Source organism: Mytilus edulis, chromosome 9 (assembly GCF_963676685.1).
Source record: "Mytilus edulis chromosome 9, xbMytEdul2.2, whole genome shotgun sequence".
Lineage (NCBI taxonomy): Eukaryota > Metazoa > Mollusca > Bivalvia > Mytilida > Mytilidae > Mytilus > Mytilus edulis.
Window position 1 is genome coordinate 84,176,591 of NC_092352.1, and position 25,354 is coordinate 84,201,944.

General features: G+C 31.3%; 2 protein-coding genes across 2 annotated transcripts in view; both read right to left on the minus strand.

Moving 5' to 3' along the window:
• LOC139489210 (cholesterol transporter ABCA5-like) overlaps nt 1–25,354 on the minus strand; it is a 197,493-nt gene that overhangs the window by 113,603 nt on the left and 58,536 nt on the right. The window contains exon 34 of the transcript XR_011656162.1: nt 6,420–6,847. The gene's annotated coding sequence lies outside the window, so the exon portion shown is untranslated. The remainder of the gene's footprint in view (nt 1–6,419; nt 6,848–25,354) is intronic.
• LOC139489211 (cholesterol transporter ABCA5-like) lies at nt 6,963–15,029 on the minus strand. The gene is made up of 8 exons (XM_071275418.1): nt 14,820–15,029; nt 14,036–14,208; nt 13,165–13,240; nt 12,433–12,527; nt 12,016–12,135; nt 11,011–11,255; nt 9,918–9,973; nt 6,963–7,193 (listed from the first exon to the last, which is right to left on the minus strand). Exons 1-8 carry the CDS (start codon nt 14,895–14,897, stop codon nt 7,092–7,094), a joined length of 945 nt encoding a protein of 314 aa, XP_071131519.1. The 5' UTR covers nt 14,898–15,029; the 3' UTR covers nt 6,963–7,091.

Consider the following 25,354-nt stretch of genomic DNA (forward strand, 5'->3'; position numbering starts at 1 on the left):
TAGTGATTAAATATAACACAGTGTTGACTGCTGTCCCCCTATTTTTGACATTTTTTCCTTTTACTAGTATGTATATTTTGTTTTGATTACACATCGTTGTCAATATAATGGGATTGAATGCGACTGTCATACAAGTAAGAGGATTAGCTACCTATAAAACTAGCTTAAATCCATTATATTCTACTAAAGAAAACGCCTGTTCTAGTCAGGAATATGACAGTTTTTATCCATTCGTTTGTTGTGTTTTATCTTTGATTTTGCAATTTGATAAGGGAATTTCCTTTTTTAATTTTCCTCGGAGTTCAGTAATTTCGTTATTTTTCTTTTAAGAATATTGAATCTAATTCTAACATGCAAAGGTATTTCTGTCGATGAAAAAGAATAAATCCAATTTTACTTTTGTAAAATTTAATTTAAAAAAATGGCAAAATTTCTAATGGCCCAAGGTCATTCATTGTTGATTTCTAATTACTTTATAATCATTGCTAAATTTTACGAAAGCCTATAATAAACTCATCATAGATACCAGGACTTATTTTTTTATATACGACAGACGCGCGTTTCGTCTACAAAAGACTCATCAGTGACGCTCGAATCCAAAAAAGTTAAAAAGGCCAAATAAAGTACGAAGTTGAAGAGCATTGAGGACCCATGGAAACAGCAAAATTTCAAAAATTTCAAAATGCTCCAAAATTGATGAAACTTTACAACAATGTTAATAGACATCTGTTAATGTGCTCTTTGACTTTGAAATTTTCAAAATGGCTGCTGCTCACCTGGCAATGGGGGAAGGGTGCCATCCGTTATTGCTAGCAATTACAAATCAAAAGGGAACGGGATTGTAGTTACGACAAAAGGAACATATCCGATATCATCTGTGAAACGGATATTCCATAACGGTCAACCAACTCGTGATGGCGTCCGTAAAATTTACAAAGTGATGATTTCAACTTCACCATTTGGAAGCTGAAATCATCTCTTTTGTCGTAAAGTTTTGTTTTCAACCGACCCTCATAGTCAATTTCTAGATATAAGTCATAATCAAATGGCTAAATCAAAAGCTCAAACACATCAAATGAATGGATAACAACTGTCATATTCCTGACTTGGTACAGGCATTTTCTTATGTAGAAAATGTTCTACTTTTCCTTAATAATAATTACTAGTATATAATATTAGTCTCAATTGTCATACATTTTGTATATGCTCATGACTGTCAACATTCTAAACGATCATTCCAACAGGATAACTTATCAAAGATATCAGACTTATAAGTTTGTACGTCAGACGCTCGTTTTGTCTGCAATAAACGCAATAAACAGTGACGCTAGAATATCACAAAGTTCATAAGGTTTATTTCATATCTTGAAATGGAGTTCATTTTAGGGCCTTATTGGGATAACCAACGATAATTTATAATTAATAAAGCCTTAACAAAGGTCATTTCACAATTAAAAAAGCCAGTTTGCGAATGAAAACTTTCGTATTCACATAATTGTTATTTTTGTGTTGCTGATCTTTTTGCATTCAATATGTTTGAACTAATTTGGACTGGAAATATGAACAAGCCAAAAATAAATAAATGAAAAATTTTGCCAAAAATAATCCTGTGTGATGTGTGATAACACCTTATTAAACATATGTTGATTTTTTGACATTATAAAATTAGAGAACTGTTAGATTGTTTTAATTTGAATTTCAGAGATGACTATGCATGTGGTGGGCGAGAGGTATGATTCAATGCTCCTATGTTTGTGCTAGTAATAGTATGTGTGTGTTTGTGATAATTATCTGTGGGTGTACAATACTGTACTTGTTTTCATTTTGTTGTTAGCTTAAATATTTAATAAAGTAATTTATACTGTGAATGAATATCTTTTACATAAAAGTCATATTTTGTCGTTGTATCTTAATTTGAGCCCTTTTGTATCGTCGACATTATTCGAGTGCATTTTAAGCAGTGCGTTAAATATTTAAATCAATGACTGGATAAAAACAACCCTAGAAATTCTTCTTTGAAATGTCGTCAATTAATTTTTACATTTCGTGTAAGTGACTTAATAAGCGTCATGTTTGGTTGATGGTGTTTAATGCCACTTTCAGTTTTCGTGGCTTTATCACGATGGTAATTTTCAGAGGTGAAGAATCCCTGAATTTTGGCAAGAAAACTGATAATCCTAGTCCATTAAGGTCGGAGTTAAATGCACCTACAACGAGATCCCACACAAACTCACTGACGGATTGCTAATTAGGTCACTAGAATAGTTAGGTCTCCAAAAGGAACTCCATGTCTTGATAAGAAATGAACCTTAGTTAGGAGGGATCCAGCACAAAATCTTCAAATATGCATTCATCAATACCAGTACATTACACAATTCTCATATGTGAAACAATTTTATATTGTAATGTTTACCGTATAAATTAAGAAACAATTTTGTATTGTTTTGTTTCCTGCATGTGAAAAGATTTTTTATGGTCCCATCTACATGAGGCCACCGAAGTATCTTCTCTCTTGTTTTAATAGAAATAGAGTCTGAACACAAATGTATATTTTCGGCTTACAAATCTTTTTAAGTATTCCAAGTGTTGATGGCAGACTCGAAATCTTTTACACGACAAGGTTGAATAAAAAAATATTTATAGGAGATCAGACAAAGTGTCTGACTAGATCATTACATGGACTACTTTACTGGACAATTAACACATATCTTAAATCTCTTCTTTCAAATGAAAGACTGTGCGCGTTTATAATGAATGTATATCTAGTAAAGCGTTGCGGACTAATGAAATTTATAGTACATGTATATTGTTCTGATTATTCACAGCACTGAATCGATACAATAGTTATCAAAGGTACCAGGGTGACTATCAGTCCCCGATGGTATCATAAGCTCAGTATTTATAACAATCCGTTTTGAATAAATGCAACAGTATTATATTGCTGTTCAAAAGTCATACATTGATTGAAAGAAAACAAATCCGGGTTACAGTCTTAAACTGATGTCAACACATCAACTATAAGAGGAAAACAACGAAACAACAGAAATACTGAAGAGCCACAAAAACAAATGACAATGCAATATAAATAGAAACAAACTATTAGATAACAACTGCCTTTGTAGATGACATTTTAAGAAATAAATGGTTGGTTGAACCAGGTTTTTTGGCTAGCCAAACCTCGTGCTTGAAATGATATTACATGACAGGAATTGTCCGTTTTACTAACAGAATTCTTTAGGAATTTTCTAGTAATTGTTATAAAATACATCAAATAACACCATTTCAAACTTAATCCCGAATTTATTTTAGGTGTTCTTTGTTATTCTGTGGTTACATGTATAAATGTACTTTTATATTATGTATTTCTCTGTCCTGGTTGTTCTTGTATTTATTTGTACTGTATTCCTGTCATGTAATGTTGTTTTTTTAGCAGTATTTTTATCATTGCCGTTACGCATGATGTTTGGCTAGACATAATACCAGGTTCAATCCATCATTTTTTCTTAAAAATGTCCTGTACAAATTTTCATACCTTTCAATATGTTAAAACTTTGTATAAATTCTGTACAAACCCTCCCATTACTTAGTTTTCAATTTTACAGCTATACATGTGAATTAATACTGATAAGAAATTTAGTATTTATGAAATACAGTAAGACACTTATTAAAGTACCTTGCAACTTGGAAATGGAAACAATAGGTATAGATGAAAAGCAAAAAAAGTAGACAAAAATAGTTTTACGCCAGATAATATTCATCTAAAATACATACATATGTTAACATTTGTAGTTATCAAGAATAACTATAACAATAATAAATACAAGTGTAAAATATGACTGGAGATGAATGAATATAACATAATATACAGTTGACTGAAAACAAAAATCCTCACCTTACATAATATGCAAGCTTCATTTCAGTACTACACAAAAATTCCATGCTTTTTTATATTCATACTATAAATTTTATCATATTCATTTACATACATTTAATCTGATAAAACAACAAAAATCTCTATTCTTATCTTAAAAATTGTTTTCTTTCTTATTTGAGGCAAAAAGTTTTTATTTATTCAATGTACATTTATCATCTTTCATGGGATACAGATCTGTACCAACTGTCAATGATTTTGAGGGTAAAAAGTACCACAAAGTCAATGTTCAAGGAAGTGCACAAATATCCAGAATTGTCCAAATGATGTTGAAGTTGTTGTACGTAACTTACTGCATGACTTTCAACAATGTGTAAAGTAAGACTTAAAAGACCAAACAAAAAACAATTCAAATAAAAAACCAACATTAAAACATTCACTTCTGAATTTTTTCTCTCTATATTTTGTAATGCCTCTCAAGGTTCCCAAACTTAGTATAAAATACTTCACACAATAACCATAATATTTCTCCAAAATTTACATTATAAATATGATTATGATCCAGTGTTTTAAAATTCTTGTTATTTTAAATACATTAAATAATACTTTAATATTTTTTCCATGTGAATATTCTAGACACAAATTCCTTTTGATAAAAAAATCTGAAGGCATTGATTTTTTTCCGAAATTTAAAAAATCGCAACATTTCTTGCTTTTTCTAATATAAAATGTAAAATTCTAAAAAAAATTGCTGTATAGAATTATACTTTCAAATGTTTGTTTCTTGAAAAAGTTGCAGTTTTGATTAAGTACTAAGTAAAATTGACAGTGTTCTATGACAATTAAAAGATCACATTGATATAGTTTGTTCACTAAAGTGTCAAACATACGTCATATACCTAAAGGAAATAGAGGAAACTAAAAAGATGAACATGATGATCATTTCAATGAGAAAACTTCTAGCACCATACACAAGAAACACATACAAAAGGACAGCACACATGGAAATTGAATTCATACCAAGTACAAAGGAGTAGACCTTATAGCTTTTAAAAAATCTGAGTCACTTGACTGGAGAATCTTTGCCTCTTGTACTATGAAGTCATATAGCAATCATCTTTTCATTTTAGTGTCCTTTATTTTTTATAATATTGTCAAAATTTTACAATACCTTTGTGGTTCCCAGTAATGACAGACAAATGGTGATATGGTGTATTCAAAATCAAATATTTTAAACCCCCGACCCTAAACTTCACCTAAACAAATAATTTGAAAAGCCCTGCCATAGGAAGAAAAAAAGTTCACAGTTAGAGACAAGTCCTGTTATGTGTTGACCCTAGGAACAGGGATCCGGAGGCAAGAACAACAATGACTCAGTATTTAAAATTAACATAATTTGAAGTAAGACCCGTAATTTTGGCATCAATGACATAATTTTAACATGTGTTTCCAAATTAAATGAAACACTACATTTACCAAACAATAACGTCTTTCAACAATAACCCATCAGAACTTGGTAGAAAAACTGAGGCGATTTGTAAAAAATAAACAGTGTGGTTCTTACTAATTTCTTGTCAAGTGACGTACAGGTATAAGGTAGATAACTGTGGAAAAAAACTAGTAAAAGTACAGAATAACCAAACATTGTCTCAAAATATAAATTTTATTTGTACAAGGCTTAGAAACAGGTAGAAAAAAGGCAAATTGTCAAAGCAATAAACAAGGTGATATACAGTCAGTGACTGTATATCACAAATGAATATACGGTCAATGCAATTTGACTGCGCAAATAGCATAGTTGCAGTATATAAATAAATAGTGTGAGATCCTTGCTTAACAGTTGAGTCAGGCAGATTAAAATGATATGTTAAAATTAACATGAAATATGAAAAACAAATTGTGGGATTTCACCAATTCGTAATATATGCCAAGAAATATTTTAGCCTCTATATTAAAAATAACTTTAAAATGTTTTTAAAAATCTATAATAATTTAAGTTAAAAGTCTTGACATATTGACCATTATGATTTTAAAACATCTTTGATCATCTTTTGATTAACAATGTATTAATATGCCTACACTATTCCCAAATGAAAACCTGCTAAAAACTTTATATATACATACATTTATTAAAACAAATGCCATGTTTAGTAATAGTAAACCCTTAAAATTATGCTCATTAGAAAAACAAATTTTTGGTTTTCACAAAGTTGGTAATCAGTAATTGGTAATCAGTAATTAAAGAAAGAGGGACGAAAGATACCAAAGGGACAGTCAAACTCATAAATCTAAAACAAACTGACAACGCCATGGCTAAAAATAAAAAAGACAAACAGAAAAACAATAGTACACACGACACAACATAGAAAACTAAAGAATAAACAACACGAACCCCACCAAAAACTAGGGGTGATCTCAGGTGCTCCGGAAGGGTAAGCAGATCCTGCTCCACATGTGGCACCCGTCGTGTTGCTTAAGTGATTACAAATCCGGTAAATAGTCTAATTCGGTAGGTCATATTCATGAAAGGGAAGGGGATTGTAGTTACGACGTAAGGAACATATCCGATAATGCTAAGTAAAAATTGAAATTTCTAAAAGTTGTAACTTCAATGTTACTTTATTGGCTACAACATGTGGATGGACAGAACAAATGGATGAACAGACAAACAAAGAGACAAAAACATCACATTATACACTGACTCCTGTCTCATTTAACAAATATTATCACAATAAGTCCTTAAAATAGAGAAATATACACACTCATTCATGATAACTGAAAAGTAACATCTGAAACAATATTACATATCTTGGAATATTGAATTGTATCTTTTATTCTTAAATCATCACACAGAGCAAACAAATGGCAACACGTAAATGCCATAACAAAGTGTAAACACTAAAGCACCAGTCTATTTAAGAAATGACTAATATTTTTTCTGTCTATGAAGAAATAACATAAAAAATTTGGTGCACACTGAATAACGCGCATAGCAGGTTATTTAACAGTGTGCACCACATTTTTTATGTTATTTTGAATAGACAGAAAAAATATTACAGTCATTTCTTATAATTTAATTCTAAATTCCATTTTAAACCGTAGAAAACAATGAAAAAACGTTGATGACGTCACAGTCACATGACTAAATTATGTCTATGGGCTCATAACAAAATAACGTCAGCCAATCAGAAGACGTGTTACATCCAAAATTAAATTATTGTCAAATAACAAGAGAGGATGCTCTTTTCTTATCTATCTTATCATCATCGTCATGGTCACCAGCATGCTCATCCAACTGCCTTTTAGCAAATTCAATAAACACCTATAATAAAGAAAAAAGTCTATAAGTCTAAATACCAGAAAAATTATGAATCTATGTTTTTTAAGGAATGATTGTAATATTTTTTCTATGTAAAATAGCATTAGAAAAAAAACGTGGTGCACACTTTTAATAACCTGTATTCATCTTGGGGAATATGAACTCTAGTCAGGAATGTCACATAATATACCCTGTCTGAGATCTGAATTACACATATATTACATATTACCCTCCCTTAATGCTTTTTTGTATTTGTTAAACATTCATCATGCAGTATATATATTTTCCACACATGTGAGGGATTTAGTAATTTGCTGTGAAAATGATTTTATTGTGTGTAAAATAATTTGTAATAACACTTTATGACATCAATTAAGTATTGGATGTATAAATCACATGATTTTAAATTAAAAACTGATCATTGACAGATGCACATCATTAGTTTCCCTCTGTAAATCTCTGAAGTTCTGTATAGTTGAAGATTATGTCACATAGTCAGGGTTTAAGCTAGGATTTTGAGGGCTTTAGTCACTTTTGCGCGCTATTAAAATCAACCTTATTTGTAAAAGCAATGGACTTTAGTCAGATTTTAAGGGATTGAGGCACCAGCATGATTGGCAGTTATTGTATGATTTGACTGTATTGGCCATTATGAAAGATTTTGACATGGAATCCAGAAATTTAGTTCACAATTTCTCTCCAGTTTGTTCCAGGGGTCATTCCTGATCAACAAAAGTTGGATTCTATTTTTTTTAAACAAGGAATCACAGCAGAAATTAATTTTTAATGATTATTTCACTGCATAATCATTATCCTTATAAAACGTCTAAGTCGATATTTGGAAATCATTTCTATCAAGTTGGAAATGTATAAAATCCTTTTTGGAACGATTAAAATGACTGAAAGGAGGTTGTAAACAAATCAACAATAGATCACGTTTACTACTTTCGGTTTTAAAATGAAACGAAAACGGGAAGTGACACGTGGATAATAAATTCAAAATGAGTACGGATTCATCAGAAAATTATCATTTTTCGATTTAATTTCCTTTAGTAAGAGATATATATTTGTCTCTCTCGTTTAATTGATTCTAAATGATTTCATATTTTACGTTTACTTTTTAATGTCTATAAATAGTCAAAAGAATACTTTCACGCATGCTTAGAACACAGTACAGGAAGCACCTGTTTAACATCGTGAACTTTTTGAATAAACACATTAAAGTTCTTTATTTTAAATGGAAATTGTCGAAAGCTTTTGATGAAAAATTTAAATCAAATATGACGAAAATGCCTTTGAATGACGAAGCTACGACAAACTAACTTCAGATTGTGATCGTTTGGGAAATATTGAAATTCAAATGCGAACTGTCCGGGTTGTTACATTTTTTATTAAATGACGAAATTATACTCCTGGTTGTTGAAATGCCGACTGACAGATTTTCCTGGGGAAATAAATATGATGGTCATTCAATGATGGGGTTAATTAATAAATTGCGGATAAGTGACCCATCTGATGGCGATAAGCGGATTAGTTGTAATCACAACTTGTAACACCTGTTGAAAATGTTAATTACCTGGAGGTCATAAACTTGTCAAAAACATGAAGACAGGTAGATTTATGGTTTTTATTGCTAAATTTTTTTTACACTTTCAAAATTAAAGTGACGAAATTGATTTGAAATACTTTCGTCAATGAGAAAACCTTTTCCTAACATACGAAAGTGACGAGCGCTAGCAAAATCACTGACATAGTATCCTTCGTTATGATGACATTGTTGGAGTTCGAATTGGGTTGAAACACATTGTATATACCCTGGCAGTTTATTGAATATCATATGTTATTCAAGTCTCAGACAGGGTATATACTGTGACATTCCCGGCTAAGAGTTTATATCCCCTGAGCCAAAGGCGAAGGGGATATAAGCCCTAAGCCAGGAATGTCACAGTATATACCCTTTCTGAGACCTGAATTACACATATATTACGGATTAACCCTGACTTGATGTTATTTTCCAGTGCAGGTATTTGTTACCTGACAACACATATATATTGATAAACCCAACCTGATATGTTCAGCATACCTGAAGGATTTACTAATTTGCTGTGAACATAATTTTATCGTGTATGTAATAATTTATAATAACACTTTTAAAATTAAATTAAAGTATTAAAAGTGTAAATTGTGTGATTTTGTATCAAAAATGTATTATTGACTGAAGCACGTCATTATTTTCCCTCTGTGAGCCTCTGACAGTCTGATAACTTTTGTCTGTCACATAGTAACCCTGTTATGATGACGTCTTTGAGGTTCCAATTGGGGATAAAAACGTCGTATATACCCCAGCAGTTTCCTGAATATATACTGACATCTCTGTGTTGTTATCCAATTTTAAACCTCAACACATTTGTAATCCGTAATATATACTGACATCTCTGTTTTGTTATCCAATCACAAAACTTGACACATTTGTAATCTTAAATATAAATTCACAGTTCTTGGAAAAGTTGATTGGCTCTGCTTATACATAGAATTCTGATGTCTAAATACTGGTCATTTCCTCCCTCCTTTATAAAAACAAAAACATTTCTCAGAACAATTGAATGACTTTATCTAAAATTCTGTGGTCTAAAGTTCTTTCCTTCCCCTTTCATTGTCTTTTATATATTTCTAAGACAAACTGAAGGGCACTGTATGACTTATACATAAGATATTTAAGGTATTTACCTGTTCCAATGTGGACTGACTGAAACTGTACTCTTCCATTCCATGGTGACGCTTACCTGTAATATCAGAAGTCATTATTGAATAAATAAATCTCAATCCTTTTCAATTTTGAATCATCATATAATTTACTACAAGTTCTGTTATGCATAAAATCACTAAATCATTTTAAAATATTAAATGCGAAGATGAAAGAACCCCAGAAAGTGTTCAATGTCCTCAAACTTTTTCCATGCTTTCCCCATGTCAGATGCACCTTATTGCTATTTTTCACCATAACTGATTCCAGTAAAATTAAACATCATAAGAGAAAATGTCTGATGCCAGAATGAAAGATCAAAATTTTTTCTAAAATTCTGCTAACAGTCATAGTAATCACAATAAAATATTTATATAAAATAATAATCTTTATTCATATCTAGTAATAAACATAAGTTATATGTATGGAAATTGTGCCCCAATAGCCATCTGTGATGATATTGATATCTACTTGAAGTATACAATAAAATGTATAATATTATCATATTGCTTTTTCAATATCACATTGTATCAACCCCAACCTATGAAATCCTTGAGTAGCTGTAGGGATGAAATTAATGTCTCCACTTGAAAAAGCCAGTTGATGTTTAATTATTTAAGAAGAATCCTAAATCAATTTTACATAATAAATGTCAAAAAGTATATTGTGGTAGAAAAAAAAATATATCCTATTAGTTATTATTCAAAAGACTAAAACAAACATATAAAGAAACAAGAATGTGTCCAAAGTACACAGATGCCCCACTCGCACTATCATTTTCCATGTTTAATGGACCACGAAATTAGATAAAAAATATAATTAGGCATTAAAATTAGAAAGATAATATCATAGGGAACATGTGTACTAAGTTTCAAGTTGATTGGACTTCAAGCGGGACAGATGGACGAACGAACAGACGGACTAATGGACGGACAGACGGACAGAGGAACAGACGCACAGACCAGAAAACATAATGCCCCTCTACTATCGTAGGTGGGGCATAAAAATAAAGGTATATGTTAAGATGATTATCGTATAAATTGATGTCATATTCCAAACAAATTCTTGTATGCTTACCTTCTTCAAGTGAGGCAAAGACATTAGCTAATGATGGAACGTCCTCCTTTGGTACTTTGAACTGGGCATAAGTTCCAAATTTCTCTAATGTTACAGCATTGGGAAATAGAGACACAACATAGTTTTGTAGCTCCTCTAATCTGTGAGCTTGTTCTTCATCAGTGATATCCTCTATTTTAAGTTTGACTTCCAATAAATATCCACTACTATATTTGTTCTTTAAATGCTGAGTTGCACCAATACATCTGGAAAGACATTCAAAAATTTATTTTCTATAACAACATATTTCCAAAATACTAATGAAATATGAATAAGCAGCTGTGATTAGAGAGTACAGTTCATCCAACGGCAAAGCAGTGAATATAAACAGATTAAATACATGTTAGTTTTTTATTTTTTTTATTTTCCACAAAACAATGGGGAAAATGTCATGAGATAATGTGAAAGCATACCAGAATTTAAAATATTGCTTTATTATTCATGATTAAAGTCCAATAACTCTACATAGTCTACATACAATAGATATAAGAAGATGTGGATTGAGTCAGGCTTCCAAAAAATATTTGAGCCAGCCGGACATTTTATATCTGATCCGGAATTTAATTCCTCAAGACTTAATCACAAAAGGCAATAATGGTAATCAGATGGCCATTACAATGATTGACAAAGATTAAAAAAAACGATTTTAAACTTCACTTTGATATGGTAACTCACAAGAAATAATGAATCCACATTAAAGAGTTTAGAAGGAGTTGTGTATATAAAATAGCTATCCCAGATAAAACAATGGCAAAGTTCAAAATTTGATAAGGGAAATCCCAAAAATATAATTATACCTGGGAAAACATTTGAACATAATGAAAATGAAAATTGACACTTTGACAAATGTTAGTATATGCAATAGTTGATGATGGGAGTGTTTAACGACCTTGACTGGCTATACAACCCCACACACAGTAGACTTCTTTATCCAATGAATGTAGGTGACCTAGATTAAATACTTACTCAAGCTTTCCATTGGCCATGATTGCAACTCTTGTGCATAAGGCGTCTGCTTCTTCCATATAATGTGTCGTTAAAATAGCACCACGTTCTGTTCCACTGAAACTGGAACTAATAGTGTCCCTAGAAACAAAAGTGATAAAAAATCAAATTCCCAAGCAATGTTAAGCGAAAAAAACCTCATGTACAAAAAAACTTACAAAATATTATGTTCACTGTCAATAAAGTAACTGCTTATTTGAATTCCTCAGTTCAATAATATCAAACTTGCAATATGATCAAATAATCCTTCAAATCACCATCCCCATTTGTTTCTTAAATCAAAACATGAAAATCATGGCCCCTAGTGTCCTAAAAATTCTTCCGTCCCAGTAGATATTACAAAAGATATAAATAACTTGTTCTACTGTGTGTACATACCAGAGAAATCTTTTTGATTGTGGGTCCATTCCTGTTGAAGGTTCATCCATAAGCACCACTTTAGGTTGACCAAGCATACTGATTATATAACTTAGCTACAATATCAAACCAAATATCAAAACATAATAAAGTTTAATTAATTCAATAGAAACATAAAAATCTTAAAGGACACATTTAGTAATGGAAACAATACATAATTCAATAATTTCATAATTCAACCATGTGCTACATGCATTTAAGAGAAAAAAAAGTCATGCCATAAAATTACAAATTTGAATTTTCAGACATAATTCTGTGAATGAAAAGAAAATGTTTTTTCAATTCAATAATAGAAAACTCTTTACTATGCACTGATTTTTTTTAAGTCAGTTAAACATTTATTCTAATGCAAAATTGTTTGTAACGTTCAATTTGATTGGATAACATCACAAAACCTCATGGCATCAATTCACAATTGATGCCATGAAAACTTAGGCGCAAGTGCAGACCAAGTATGATAGATTTTAAATTGATGATTTGACGTTGTTTTCAGTTAGTTTCATTAGATTGGAGATAACAGTGTTGTATTTAAAGCCCTGACGACATCAATTGGTATTGGTGTTTCTATGGTCGTGAAATTGAGTTTACTGGCGACGCCTTACATTTATCTCCTAAATAGACAAAATGGCATTTGTACAAACTTAATTTTGTACATGCATCTCTGTATCCTACAGATATATATTAATCATTTACCTTTCTCTTTGTACCGCCTGACAATTTTTTTGCCATTTTTCCTGCATGATCCTCCAACTTTAATTCTTTTATATAACTAAAAGTAAGAGAAATCATTTTAATGTGTTTGTAACTGGTAAATATTAGCAACAAGTGTAAAAATGGTTATATATAGTAAGCAGATAATTAAAACATTCCTAAAACTTTTGTATGTTAAGAGCATTAGTCATTGCAGACGGTTGATGATATTTTTTTTTCTTAAAAGAGATGCTGTCCATAGACAGAACATTGTTTTAAATATTGATATACATCATGTAATTGTTTACTTTATACGAATTGTGACTTCGACAAAAATTAGTCTCATTGACATTCATACAACACATCTTTTTATATCTATATGTCTTCGTTTCGTCTCAGCTATAGTGCAGTGGTTGATCCAAGGGGGAGGGGGTCTGTGGGTTGGAACACACTCTTTTTTTGGGACGATCAATGCATTTGAATGGGGACATGTAGTTGGAACCCCCCCCCCTTTGTCCTGGGTTAGGAACAACCCCCCTTTTCAAAATGGCTGGATCCGCCCCTGTAATGTCACTGCATCCAATTCTGTAAGTTCATTTTAAAGATTTATAAAATATGTGAACTCCTCTTCATAATTCAAAGTAATAAAGAGCAGTCATTGGATGCTTATTTTTCAAAACAACTTATTGTTTAGTATTTTTCTCCTTGACATCATCAGTTCCCTTATTTACTTTTTATTGATATTTCATTAATACCAGTCTCACTCTTATTGGTTACCATTTAAAATAGAATTTAAATCTTCTGACAACATAATTTGATTTTTACAAAAATGGAAAGGACGAACACAAAAATATTTTCTGACTTTATTACTTACTAATTGATGACATTTTCTATGTCTTTTTTTGGAATGCCTCTGATAGCAGCATAAGCTCTAAGATGATCATCACGCTGGACCAAATCCCACAACGCATCATGTTGGGGACAGTATCCAAGTACCTTAAAGGCCTCTGACATGCTGGATCTTACATCGTGCCCTCCTACATGTACCTAAAATCATCAGTGTGTCTAGTAAAAATTTGATTAGACATAGAGGATTACTCACAATCTAGCATGTATGAGGATCTTTATTTGGGGTTTTTTTTTTTTTTTTGGGGGGGGGGGGGTCTCCCTTCATTTCTGTATTCTTTAATTTTCAGGTAATTGTACTCTATTCCTTATATTTGTTTCCCCTTTAACACCCCATCATTCTCTATTCTTTTTTTGTCTACTTTTTATAGGACTATATATTCTTGATCAGTAGCATTGGTAACTTTTTCTGTAAACCCCATCCAGATCTTTGATTAAAAGTACAACTAACCATGTTTTTGAAAACTTCCATATGATATTCAGATCAAAAAGGTTTGGATTTCTATATAAAAAAATACATTGCAGGTAACCAAAATCAGTTGTTTAAAAATACATTACAGCACTGTATCAATGTTAAGATAATTTGAATTCCAAGGTATTATGAATAGACTTATATATGTACATTTAGACTTTATCTGGCCCTCAGAAATGTTTTATGAACACAATACATCTGATGACAGGACATACTAGATAACGAATCTGCCTTGAATTGTAACAAGATCCCCAAACAATATCAGAGATATAGAACTAACCTTTCCCTTGGTTGGTCCAACTTCTGCGATTACCATATTCAAGTTGGTAGTTTTTCCTGCTCCGTTAGGTCCAAGCATTCACAGGACTTCACCACTCTCTACAGCAAAGGATGTATTCCTAACAACAACCTTGACCTTTTCTTCTCCTTGGACCTTTTTACATCCCTTTCTTTTCTGCTTTCCCCTTTTTGCAAATTCTTTTCTTAAATTTTCGACCATTACCACAGGGTACTGAAATAAAATTTAAATGATGTTCTTATACATGTATTAATTATGAATGAAAATGTAAACTACAACTGATCTCATTAATCAAATTTTACTGCTGTACTGTTTCCATGAATATTACCCAACTAAACTTTTCTTTCAAACTTCATAATTATAACATTCATCTTAATATTTGTAAAAAAATATTAAGTCCCTGCGTGCACCCTTTTCAATATTTTTTAAAGTTGATTGCTATTTTAATCCCATTTTAACTGATCAATTAATCTAAATAAAGTAACTTTTAATCATCGTTTTGCATTTTTTATTTATACAACAAGCTTGTATGAGCAGGGAATGTCAATGCTATGGGTGTGTGAAAACTTTGTGTAGGTTTGTTTATTTTTGCGTTCAAGGATTAAAATCATGTGAGTGGTGTTCTTGATGCAACTTTCTGATCAACTTCATGCTAATTAACCAAATACTTCATGCTAATTAACCAAAAACTTCATGCTAATTAACCAAATTCACAAAAATTTAAGCGCAGGTTCACAAAGCTAGGACAGAATGAAGCAGTAGAACCAGTAACCCCACTTTACCTGCATATGGAATATACATTTCCCAACTTATTCGGTATCCAAGAGCTTGCAGCTCCTATTCAGACTTTGTAAAACGTCACCAGTGTCTGAGCAGAAAGTTGATGAACCAGGGGTATGTCAAAGAACGTCTCGTCCTTTTTCTAAAAAAGTTCATCGGAAGGTACCCAGAACTTGTTGATAAATATTCCGTATCAACTTCACAAATAATACACGATGGTCTTGAAGTATAGATTTTGCGTACTGACGTTGTTTATCATCTTAATAACGTGTTATATTATTCTTTTGTTTGTCTCTATTAATATTACTTTTACTGTTAAGTCTGTTTTTTTAGATATCCTTTTGACGTAACTCTGTACTTATGTATCCCATCATACTTTGAACGACAAAATTATTTTTAATGTGACTCTGTACCTATGTATCCTGTCATACTTTGAATGACAAAATTATTTTATTTATTAATATTACTTTAACTGTTAAGTCAGTTTTTGTTATATCTATTTTGCGTGACTGTATTTATGCATCCCGTCATACTTTGAACGACAAAATTATTTCATGTCTACCTGTGCGAATTTCAAACGCGAAATTTTACACCAGTACTCAAAACCCTCCTTCCTTGATGGGTGCATTTTACATAGACAAATAAAATCGTATATTATAATCAAAGTGAGGATGTTAATTTGATGTATGCCTTTTTGTGCTTCTTCGTTACATTTGTTGTTTTTATAGTGATTAAGATGATAACACAATGTTGACTGCTGTACCCCTATTTTTGACATTTTTACCTATTGTGTCTGTTTGTTTTGTTCACGCATCGGTGACAATATAATGGAATTTGATGCGACTGTCATACAAGTGAAAGGTTTAGCTAGCTATAAAACCAGGTTCAATCCATCATTTTCTACATAAGGAAATGCCTGTACCAAGTCAGGAATATGACAGTTGTTATCCATTCGTTTGATGTGTTTGAGCTTTTGATTTTGCCATTTGATTATGACTTATATCTAGAAATTGACTATGAGGGTCGGTTGAAAACAAAACTTTACGACAAAAGAGATGATTTCAGCTTCCAAATTGTGTGAATTTTCATTTTTAAACCAAGAGTTCCAAATGGTGAAGTTGAAATCATCACTTTGTAAATTTTACGGACGCCATCACGAGTTGGTTGACCGTTATGGGATATCCGTTTCACAGATGATATCGGATATGTTCCTTATGTCGTAACTACAATCTCGTTCCCTGTTCACGAATGTGACCTACCGAATTAGACTATGTACCCCTATTTGTGACATTTTTACCTATTGTTTTTGTTTGTTTTGTTCACACATCGTTGTCAATATAATGGAATTTGATGCGACTGTCATACAAGTGAGAGGTTTAGCTAGCTTTAAAACCAGGTTCAATCCACCATTTTCTACATTTGAAAAAACCTGTACCAAGTCAGGAATATGACAGTCTTGTCCATTCGTTTTTGATGCGTTTTGTTATTTGATTTTGCCATGTGATTATGAACTTTCCGAATCGATTTTCCTTTGAGTTCAGTATTTTTGTGATTTTACTTTTTAATTATATAAGGATATTACTGTGACTTGAATGTAAGTGTTGCATTCCACCTATTGCAATTCATCTAAAGTTCTGTTCGAATTGCAATTTATTTTATCAAACCAAACTTTTCAACTTGTCAGAAATTTTAACAACTTCTGCAGAAAACAGTCAAGTCAAAATAGTGCAAGGGGCAAAATAAACATACTTACATTGCTATTAGACCTTAATTCAATTGAATTGGTATATCGAAATCGAGCCTGAAAGTTTCTATACATATTGATATTGTAAAGAATGATTTAAAAAGTTTATAGGTATTACTTAATTCATTGCTATAACGTTCTAAACCAAGCTTGTCTATGTTCATCAGAATCTGACAGTTTGTATTAAAACATGTTATATTGTGAAATTACAATACATGGTTTATAACTTCCCATGGAAGGAAGTCTAAATATTGATATTTTCTCCCTTTAAAACTTTAAGAGAACAAATTGAAGCTTAAAGTATATTTCATTTAAAAGAAGCAATGGAGAAAGCAAAGAAAAACACCAATTTAAAATAAATAATTTAAAAACTTAAATTTGGACATTTACACAATAGGAATTCAGTGGAAATTAAAGTCAAATAGGAATTTAAGTACCGGGTAATCCATTCCCGTTGAAAAATATAAGAGCCCAAGGTGACCAAAAAAATATAGTTTTTGAAACAACATTATGCTTTTCTATGATGGGGACTTAAGGGACGATTAGTTGTATACCTAACTCTGTGACCCTCTTAAAATAAAGTTTTGTTGTTTAGGTTGTTGTTTTTGTTGTCCATAGAAAGACTTAAAAACATCAAGTTTATGTACAACAATAACAACATCTGGAAAAATACTGTTCAACCAGTTAGTTCTCAGTGATGAGTTTCTGTGTTTCTTAGACATTATCTAACAGAAAAACAAAGAATATGGGGTATCTATCCATGACACAAAATCAATTCATGCACAGCACCTACAACAACAAAAAGCACTCAAAAAACACTGTTTGTGTTTATATAAGAACCTTTAAGACACTTGCATTTACAGGAACCGACAGCTTTCACAAACAACTGGGAATAAGCTTTAAGCATAAATGTTTTTAAAAAAATGAAGAGATGTGATAAAGTTGCCAATGAGACAAAACTATTCACTAGGGACTGAATGAAGTGGATGTATGCAACAAAGGTTCACAGCATAATTTGTAAATATTGTCTGGTTGTCACTCACCGCCTCATATGAATACTGGCCAGGCTAGTTTTATACAAAATATAACAAGATTAAAAATATTAAGAGTGATCGATTGTTTAACCTAAACAGGACAAATTTCCTATAAAACTTGAAAATGTAAAAAAAAATGATAAGTGGGGTTATAAATTTCTCTGTCATTGTAATTGAATCGCACCATTTTAAACCAGGAAATGAGGTGTGCTTACTCAATGCTATATAAACATGACTGTTAATTTATAGATTATTGTACTTTATAAACTTTTAATAACATGCAATCCAATTTCTTCTTTTATTTCCAAGAAAACTAATATTATTTGATACGTGGTGAAGAGGTTTGTTCATTTAAAAAAACTAAGTCAAGAGTAGGTGGCTAACTTAAAAAAAAGAAAAGAAGATGTGGTATGATTGCAAATGAGACAATCATCACAAGAGACAAAATGAAACAGAATTGCACAACAATAAGTCACTGTACGGCCTTCAACAATGAGCAAAGTACCTACCTCAAAGTCAGCTACAAAAAAAAATACCGAGATAACAAAATAATTTCTCCTGATGAATTTGCGATTACATATTTATCCTTTACTAAGTAAAATAGTCTAAGTGCACCCGTTTCTGTTATTTAAAGGTTGCATTATCAAGTTGCTAAATAAGGCTAAAATTTATAACCTCATTTGTCATTTTGATTTTTCTCTAGTGTTTCCATCTAATACGACCATGCAGTTTGTCGATTGAGTGAATAACGATTATATAGCTATAGGAAGATGTGGTTTGAGTGCCAATGAGACAACTCTCTATCTTAATAACAATTTATAAAAGTAAACCATTATAGGTCAATGTACGGCCTTCATCACGGAGCCTTGCATTAGTCCGAGCTAAATATTGCAAGGTTTTCAGTTTTTATTTATCATCTAGATAAATTTAATATCATCACCGTGCTAAATATTACAAAAGCCTGTTAGAGTAAAAAAAAATAATTATCGCGTAATTACAAGAGATATATCGCGTAATTACGAGAAAACTATCGCGAAATTACGAGAAAACTATCGCGTAATTTTGTGATAAGAAGTTTTTTATCTCGGTAATTACGACATAATTATCACGTAATTACGCGATAGTTTTCTCGTGAGTACGCGATGATTATCTCGTAATTACGCGATAAAAACGATAGTTTTCTCGTAATTTCGCGATGATTTTCTCGTTAATCCGCGATAAAAATCTATTCGTAATTACGTGATAGTTTTTTCGTAGTAACGCGATATTTATCTCGTTATTACGTGCATGATCAATTTTTTTTTGTGACCCTTATTTGACAAAACTTTTAGGAATTTTGGTCCTCAATGCTCTTCAACTTCGTACTTTATTTGGCCTTTTTAACTTTTTTGGATTCGAGCGTCACTGATGAGTCTTTTGTAGACGAAACGCGCGTCTGTCGTATATAAAAAAAAATTAAGTCCTGGTATCTATGATGAGTTTATTGTACGCTTTCGTAAAATTTAGCAATGATTATAAAGTAATTAGAAATCAACAATGAATGACCTTGGTCCATTAGAAATTTTGCCATTTTTGAAAATTAAATTTTACAAAAGTAAAATTGGATTAATTCTTTTTCATCGACAGAAATACCTTTGCATGTTAGAATTAGATTCAATATTCTTAAAAGAAAAATAACGAAATTACTGAACTCCGAGGAAAATTCAAAAAGGAAATTCCCTTATCAAATTGCAAAATCAAATATCAAACACAACAAACGAATGGATAAAAACTGTCATATTCCTGACTAGAACAGGCGTTTTCTTTAGTAGAATATAAAGGATTTAAGCTAGTTTTAAAGGTAGCTAATCCTCTTACTTGTATGACAGTCGCATTAAATCCCATTATATTGACAACAATGTGTAATCAAAACAAAATATACATACTAGTTAAAGGAAAAAATGTCAAAAATAGGGGGACAGCAGTCAACACTGTGTTATAATTTAATCACAATGAAAACAAACAAATAGGTAACAAAGAAGCAAAAAAGGCATATAGACAAAGCACATTAGCAATAAATAAAGATAAGAATACAAAACAATAACCATACCACAATAACATAATGACGAGATGTATAAGTACAGGGCCACGTCATGTTACAAAGAAACCCAGAAGGCATATAACAAAGCACATTTGCAAAATACATTTTTTTTTACCATAGAACAATAACACAGCAACGGCATGTATAACTACAGAGCCACGTCAAATGGATATCATCAAAAATAAACTAAGCAGTCAAAGTAATATTCATCAGGAGAAATTATTTTGTTATCTCGGTATTTTTTTTTTGTAGCTGACTTTGAGGTAGGTACTTTGCTCATTGTTGAAGGCCGTACAGTGACTTATTGTTGTGCAATTCTGTTTCATTTTGTCTCTTGTGATGATTGTCTCATTTGCAATCATACCACATCTTCTTTTCTTTTTTTAATTAGCCACCTACTCTAGACTTAGTATTTTTAAATGGACAAACCTCTTCACCACGTATCAAATAATATTAGTTTTCTTGGAAATAAAAGAAGAAATTGGATTGCACGTTTTTAAAGTTTATAAAGTACAATAATCTATAAATTAACAGTCATGTTTATATAGCATTGAGTAAGCACACATCATGTCCTGGTTTGAAATGGTGCGATTCAATTACAATGACAGAGAAATTTATAACCCCACTTTTTTTTTACATTTTCAAGTTTTATAGGAAATTTGTCCGTTTAGGTTAAACAATCGATCACTCTTAATATTTTTAATCTTGTTATATTTTGTATAAAACTAGCCTGGCCAGTATTCATATGAGGCGGTGAGTGACAACCAGACAGTATTTACAAATTATGCTGTGAACCTTTGTTGCATACATCCACTTCATTCAGTCCCTAGTGAATAGTTTTGTCTCATTGGCAACTTTATCACATCTCTTCATTTTTTTAAAACATTTATGCTTAAAGCTTATTCCCAGTTGTTTGTGAAAGCTGTCGGTTCCTGTAAATGCAAGTGTCTTAAAGGTTCTTATATAAACACAAACAGTGTTTTTTGAGTGCTTTTTGTTGTTGTAGGTGCTGTGCATGAATTGATTTTGTGTCATGGATAGATACACCATATTCTTTGTTTTTCTGTTAGATAATGTCTAAGAAACACAGAAACTCATCACTGAGAACTTATTGGTTGAACAATATTTTTCCAGCTGTTGTTATTGTTGTACATAAACTTGATGTTTTTAAGTCTTTCTATGGACAACAAAAACAACAACCTAAACAACAAGACTTTATTTTAAGGGGGTCACAGAGTTAGGTATACAACTAATCGTCCCTTAAGTCCCCATCATAGAAAAGCATAACGTTGTTTCAAAAACTATATTTTTTTTGGTCACCTTGGGCTCTTATATTTTTCAATGGGAATGGATTACCAGGTACTTGAAATTCCTATTTGACTTTAATTTCCACTGAATTCCTTTTGTGAAAATGTCCAAATTTAAGTTTTTAAATTATTTATTCTAAATTGGTGTTTTTCTTTGCTTTCTCCATTGCTTCTTTTAAATGAAATATACTTTAAGCTTCAATTTGTTCTCTTAAAGTTTTAAAGGGAGAAAATATCAATATTTAGACTTCCTTCCATGGGAAGTTATAAACCATATATTGTAATTTCACAATATAACATGTTTTAATACAAACTGATGTCAGATTCTGATGAACATAGACAAGCTTGGTTTAGAACGTTATAGCAATGAATTAAGTAATACCTATAAACTTTTCAAATCATTCTTTACAATATCAATATGTATAGAAACTTTCAGGCTCGATTTCGCTATACCAATTCAATTGAATTAAGGTCTAATAGCAATGTAAGTATGCTTATTTTACCCCTTGCACTATTTTGACTTGACTGTTTTCTGCAGAAGTTGTTAAAAAGTTGAAAAGTTTGGTTTGATAAAATAAATTGCAATTTGAACAGAACTTTAGATGAATTGCAATAGGTGGAATGCAACACTTACATTCAAGTCATAATAATATCCTTATGTAATTAAAAAGTAAAATCACAAAAATACTGAACTCAGAGGAAAATCAATTCGGAAAGTCCATAATCACATGGCAAAATCAAATAACAAAACGCATCAAAAACGAATGGACAAGAACTGTCATATTCCTGACTTGGTACAGGCATTTTCAAATGTAGAAAATGGTGGATTGAACCTGGTTTTAAAGCTAGCTAAACCTCTCACTTGTATGACAGTCGCATCAAATTCCATTATATTGACAACGATGTGTGAACAAAACAAACAAAAATATAGGCACAAATGTCACAAATAGGGGTACATAGTCTAATTCGGTATGTCACATTCGTGAAAAGGGAACGGGATTGTAGTTACGACAAAAGGAACATATCCGATATCATCTGTGAAACGGATATTCCATAACGGTCAACCAACTCGTGATGGCGTCCGTAAAATTTACAAAGTGATGATTTCAACTTCACCATTTGGAAGCTGAAATCATCTCTTTTGTCGTAAAGTTTTGTTTTCAACCGACCCTCATAGTCAATTTCTAGATATAAGTCATAATCAAATGGCTAAATCAAAAGCTCAAACACATCAAACGAATGGATAACAACTGTCATATTCCTGACTTGGTACAGGCATTTTCTTATGTAGAAAATGTTCTACTTTTCCTTAATAATAATTACTAGTATATAATATCAGTCTCAATTGTCATACATTTTGTATATGCTCATGACTGTCAACATTCTAAACGATCATTCCAACAGGATAACTTATCAAAGATATCAGACTTATAAGTTTGTACGTCAGACGCTCGTTTTGTCTGCAATAAACGCAATAAACAGTGACGCTAGAATATCACAAAGTTCATAAGGTTTATTTCATATCTTGAAATGGAGTTCATTTTAGGGCCTTATTGGAATAACCAACGATAATTTAAAATTAATAAAGCCTAAACAAAGGTCATTTCACAATTAAAAAAGCCAGTTTGCGAATGAAAACTTTCGTATTCACATAATTGTTATTTTTGTGTTGCTGATGTTTTTGCATTCAATATGTTTGAACTAACATTCCATAATCTAAAAAGCAAGTATTTGACAATTTTTAGTTTTTTTATTAGTATTATTTGGACTGGAAATATGAACAAGCCAAAAATAAATAAATGAAAAATTTTGCCAAAAATAATCCTGTGTGATGTGTGATAACACCTTATTAAACATATGTTGATTTTTTGACATTATAAAATTAGAGAACTGTTAGATTGTTTTAATTTGAATTTCAGAGATGACTATGCATGTGGTGGGCGAGAGGTGATTTAATGCTCCTATGTTTGTGCTAGTAATAGTATGTGTGTGTTTGTGATAATTATCTGTGGGTGTACAATACTGTACTTGTTTTTATTTTGTTGTTAGCTTAAATATTTAATGAAGTAATTTATACTGTGAATGAATATCTTTTACATAAAAGTCATATTTTGTCGTTGTATCTTAATTTGAGCCCTTTTGTATTGTCGACATTATTCGAGTGCATTTTAAGCAGTGCGTTAAATATTTAAATCAATGACTGGATAATAACAACCCTAGAAATTCTTCTTTGAAATGTCGTCAATTAATTTTTACATTTCGTCAAAGTGACTTAATAAGCGTCATGTTTGGTTGATGGTGTTTAATGCCACTTTCAGTTTTCGTGGCTTTATCACGATGGTAATTTTCAGAGGTGAAGAATCCCTGAATTTTGGCAAGAAAACTGATAATCCTAGTCCATTAAGGTCGGAGTTAAATGCACCTACAACGAGTGGAGTTATCCCACACAAACTCACTGACGGATTGCTAATTATAGTGTGTGATAACATTGTGTGAGGGAATTCGACGTTTGATGTACCACTGTTCACTCCAGTGCAATTTATGACAATACCACTGCATCAATCAGAATTATTTTTTTTGTAGTGTTTTAAGAAATGATTTTGCTTTGTTGTCGCGTATTATTTGTGAAACATTCAATGTTTTAAAAAGGCGAATTTTCTTTATAAAGTCAATGATTATGTTGACTTTTGAAGGCCAAACTTTCTACAGCCTTAAATACGCTAATGAAAGATCCAAAAACTATACCAATACATAACGACATGTTTATGAAATTATAACAAATCTATTGGTTAACAAATTTTTACTCGTTATTGCAAAATAATGAACTTAATATATCTGACATTTTCTCCCTACCCAGTTTACCCCTATACATTTTTATGATGTGGACTGGTCATTGTTATTGAATCGTAGGCAATTTGATTGGATTAAGTTGTTATTTGTTTACCTTCAACTTGTTTATGCTTTTCATACATGACAATTGATTAATTAGAACGTGCATGAATGTGTACGGTAACTAAAATGACCTTCAAACTGGACACTGGACGAGTCAATATTATGTTTTATCAATGAAAGTTAAGGTATGAAAGGTAAGAATTGCCAATTATTCGATTTTCACAAAATTTTTGTAATATACAGTTGAAAGGTTATTTTTTAAAAGCCTATCTAAAAGACTACGGCAGGTAAAATTATTATTTATCATAATAAAAAGAAGCATTTTTCAGTCTCATTGGAATATGTTGATTACAATTAATCCCAAACTTAAGAAGTAAGTAACTTAAGTCAAAATATGTCCGATCTAACTATTTCTGCACATCAAAAGTCAATACGATCGTTTTAAAGTCAATTTCGTCTACCTCACAAAATCTTGTTAGGCACTATAGGTCACTGGAATAGTTAGGTCTCCAAAAGGAACTCCATGTCTTGATAAGAAATGAACCTTAGTTAGGAGGGATCCAGCACAAAATCTTCAAATATGCATTCATCACTACCAGTACATTACACAATTCTCATATGTGAAACAATTTTATATTGTAATGTTTACCGTATAAATTAAGAAACAATTTTGTATTGTT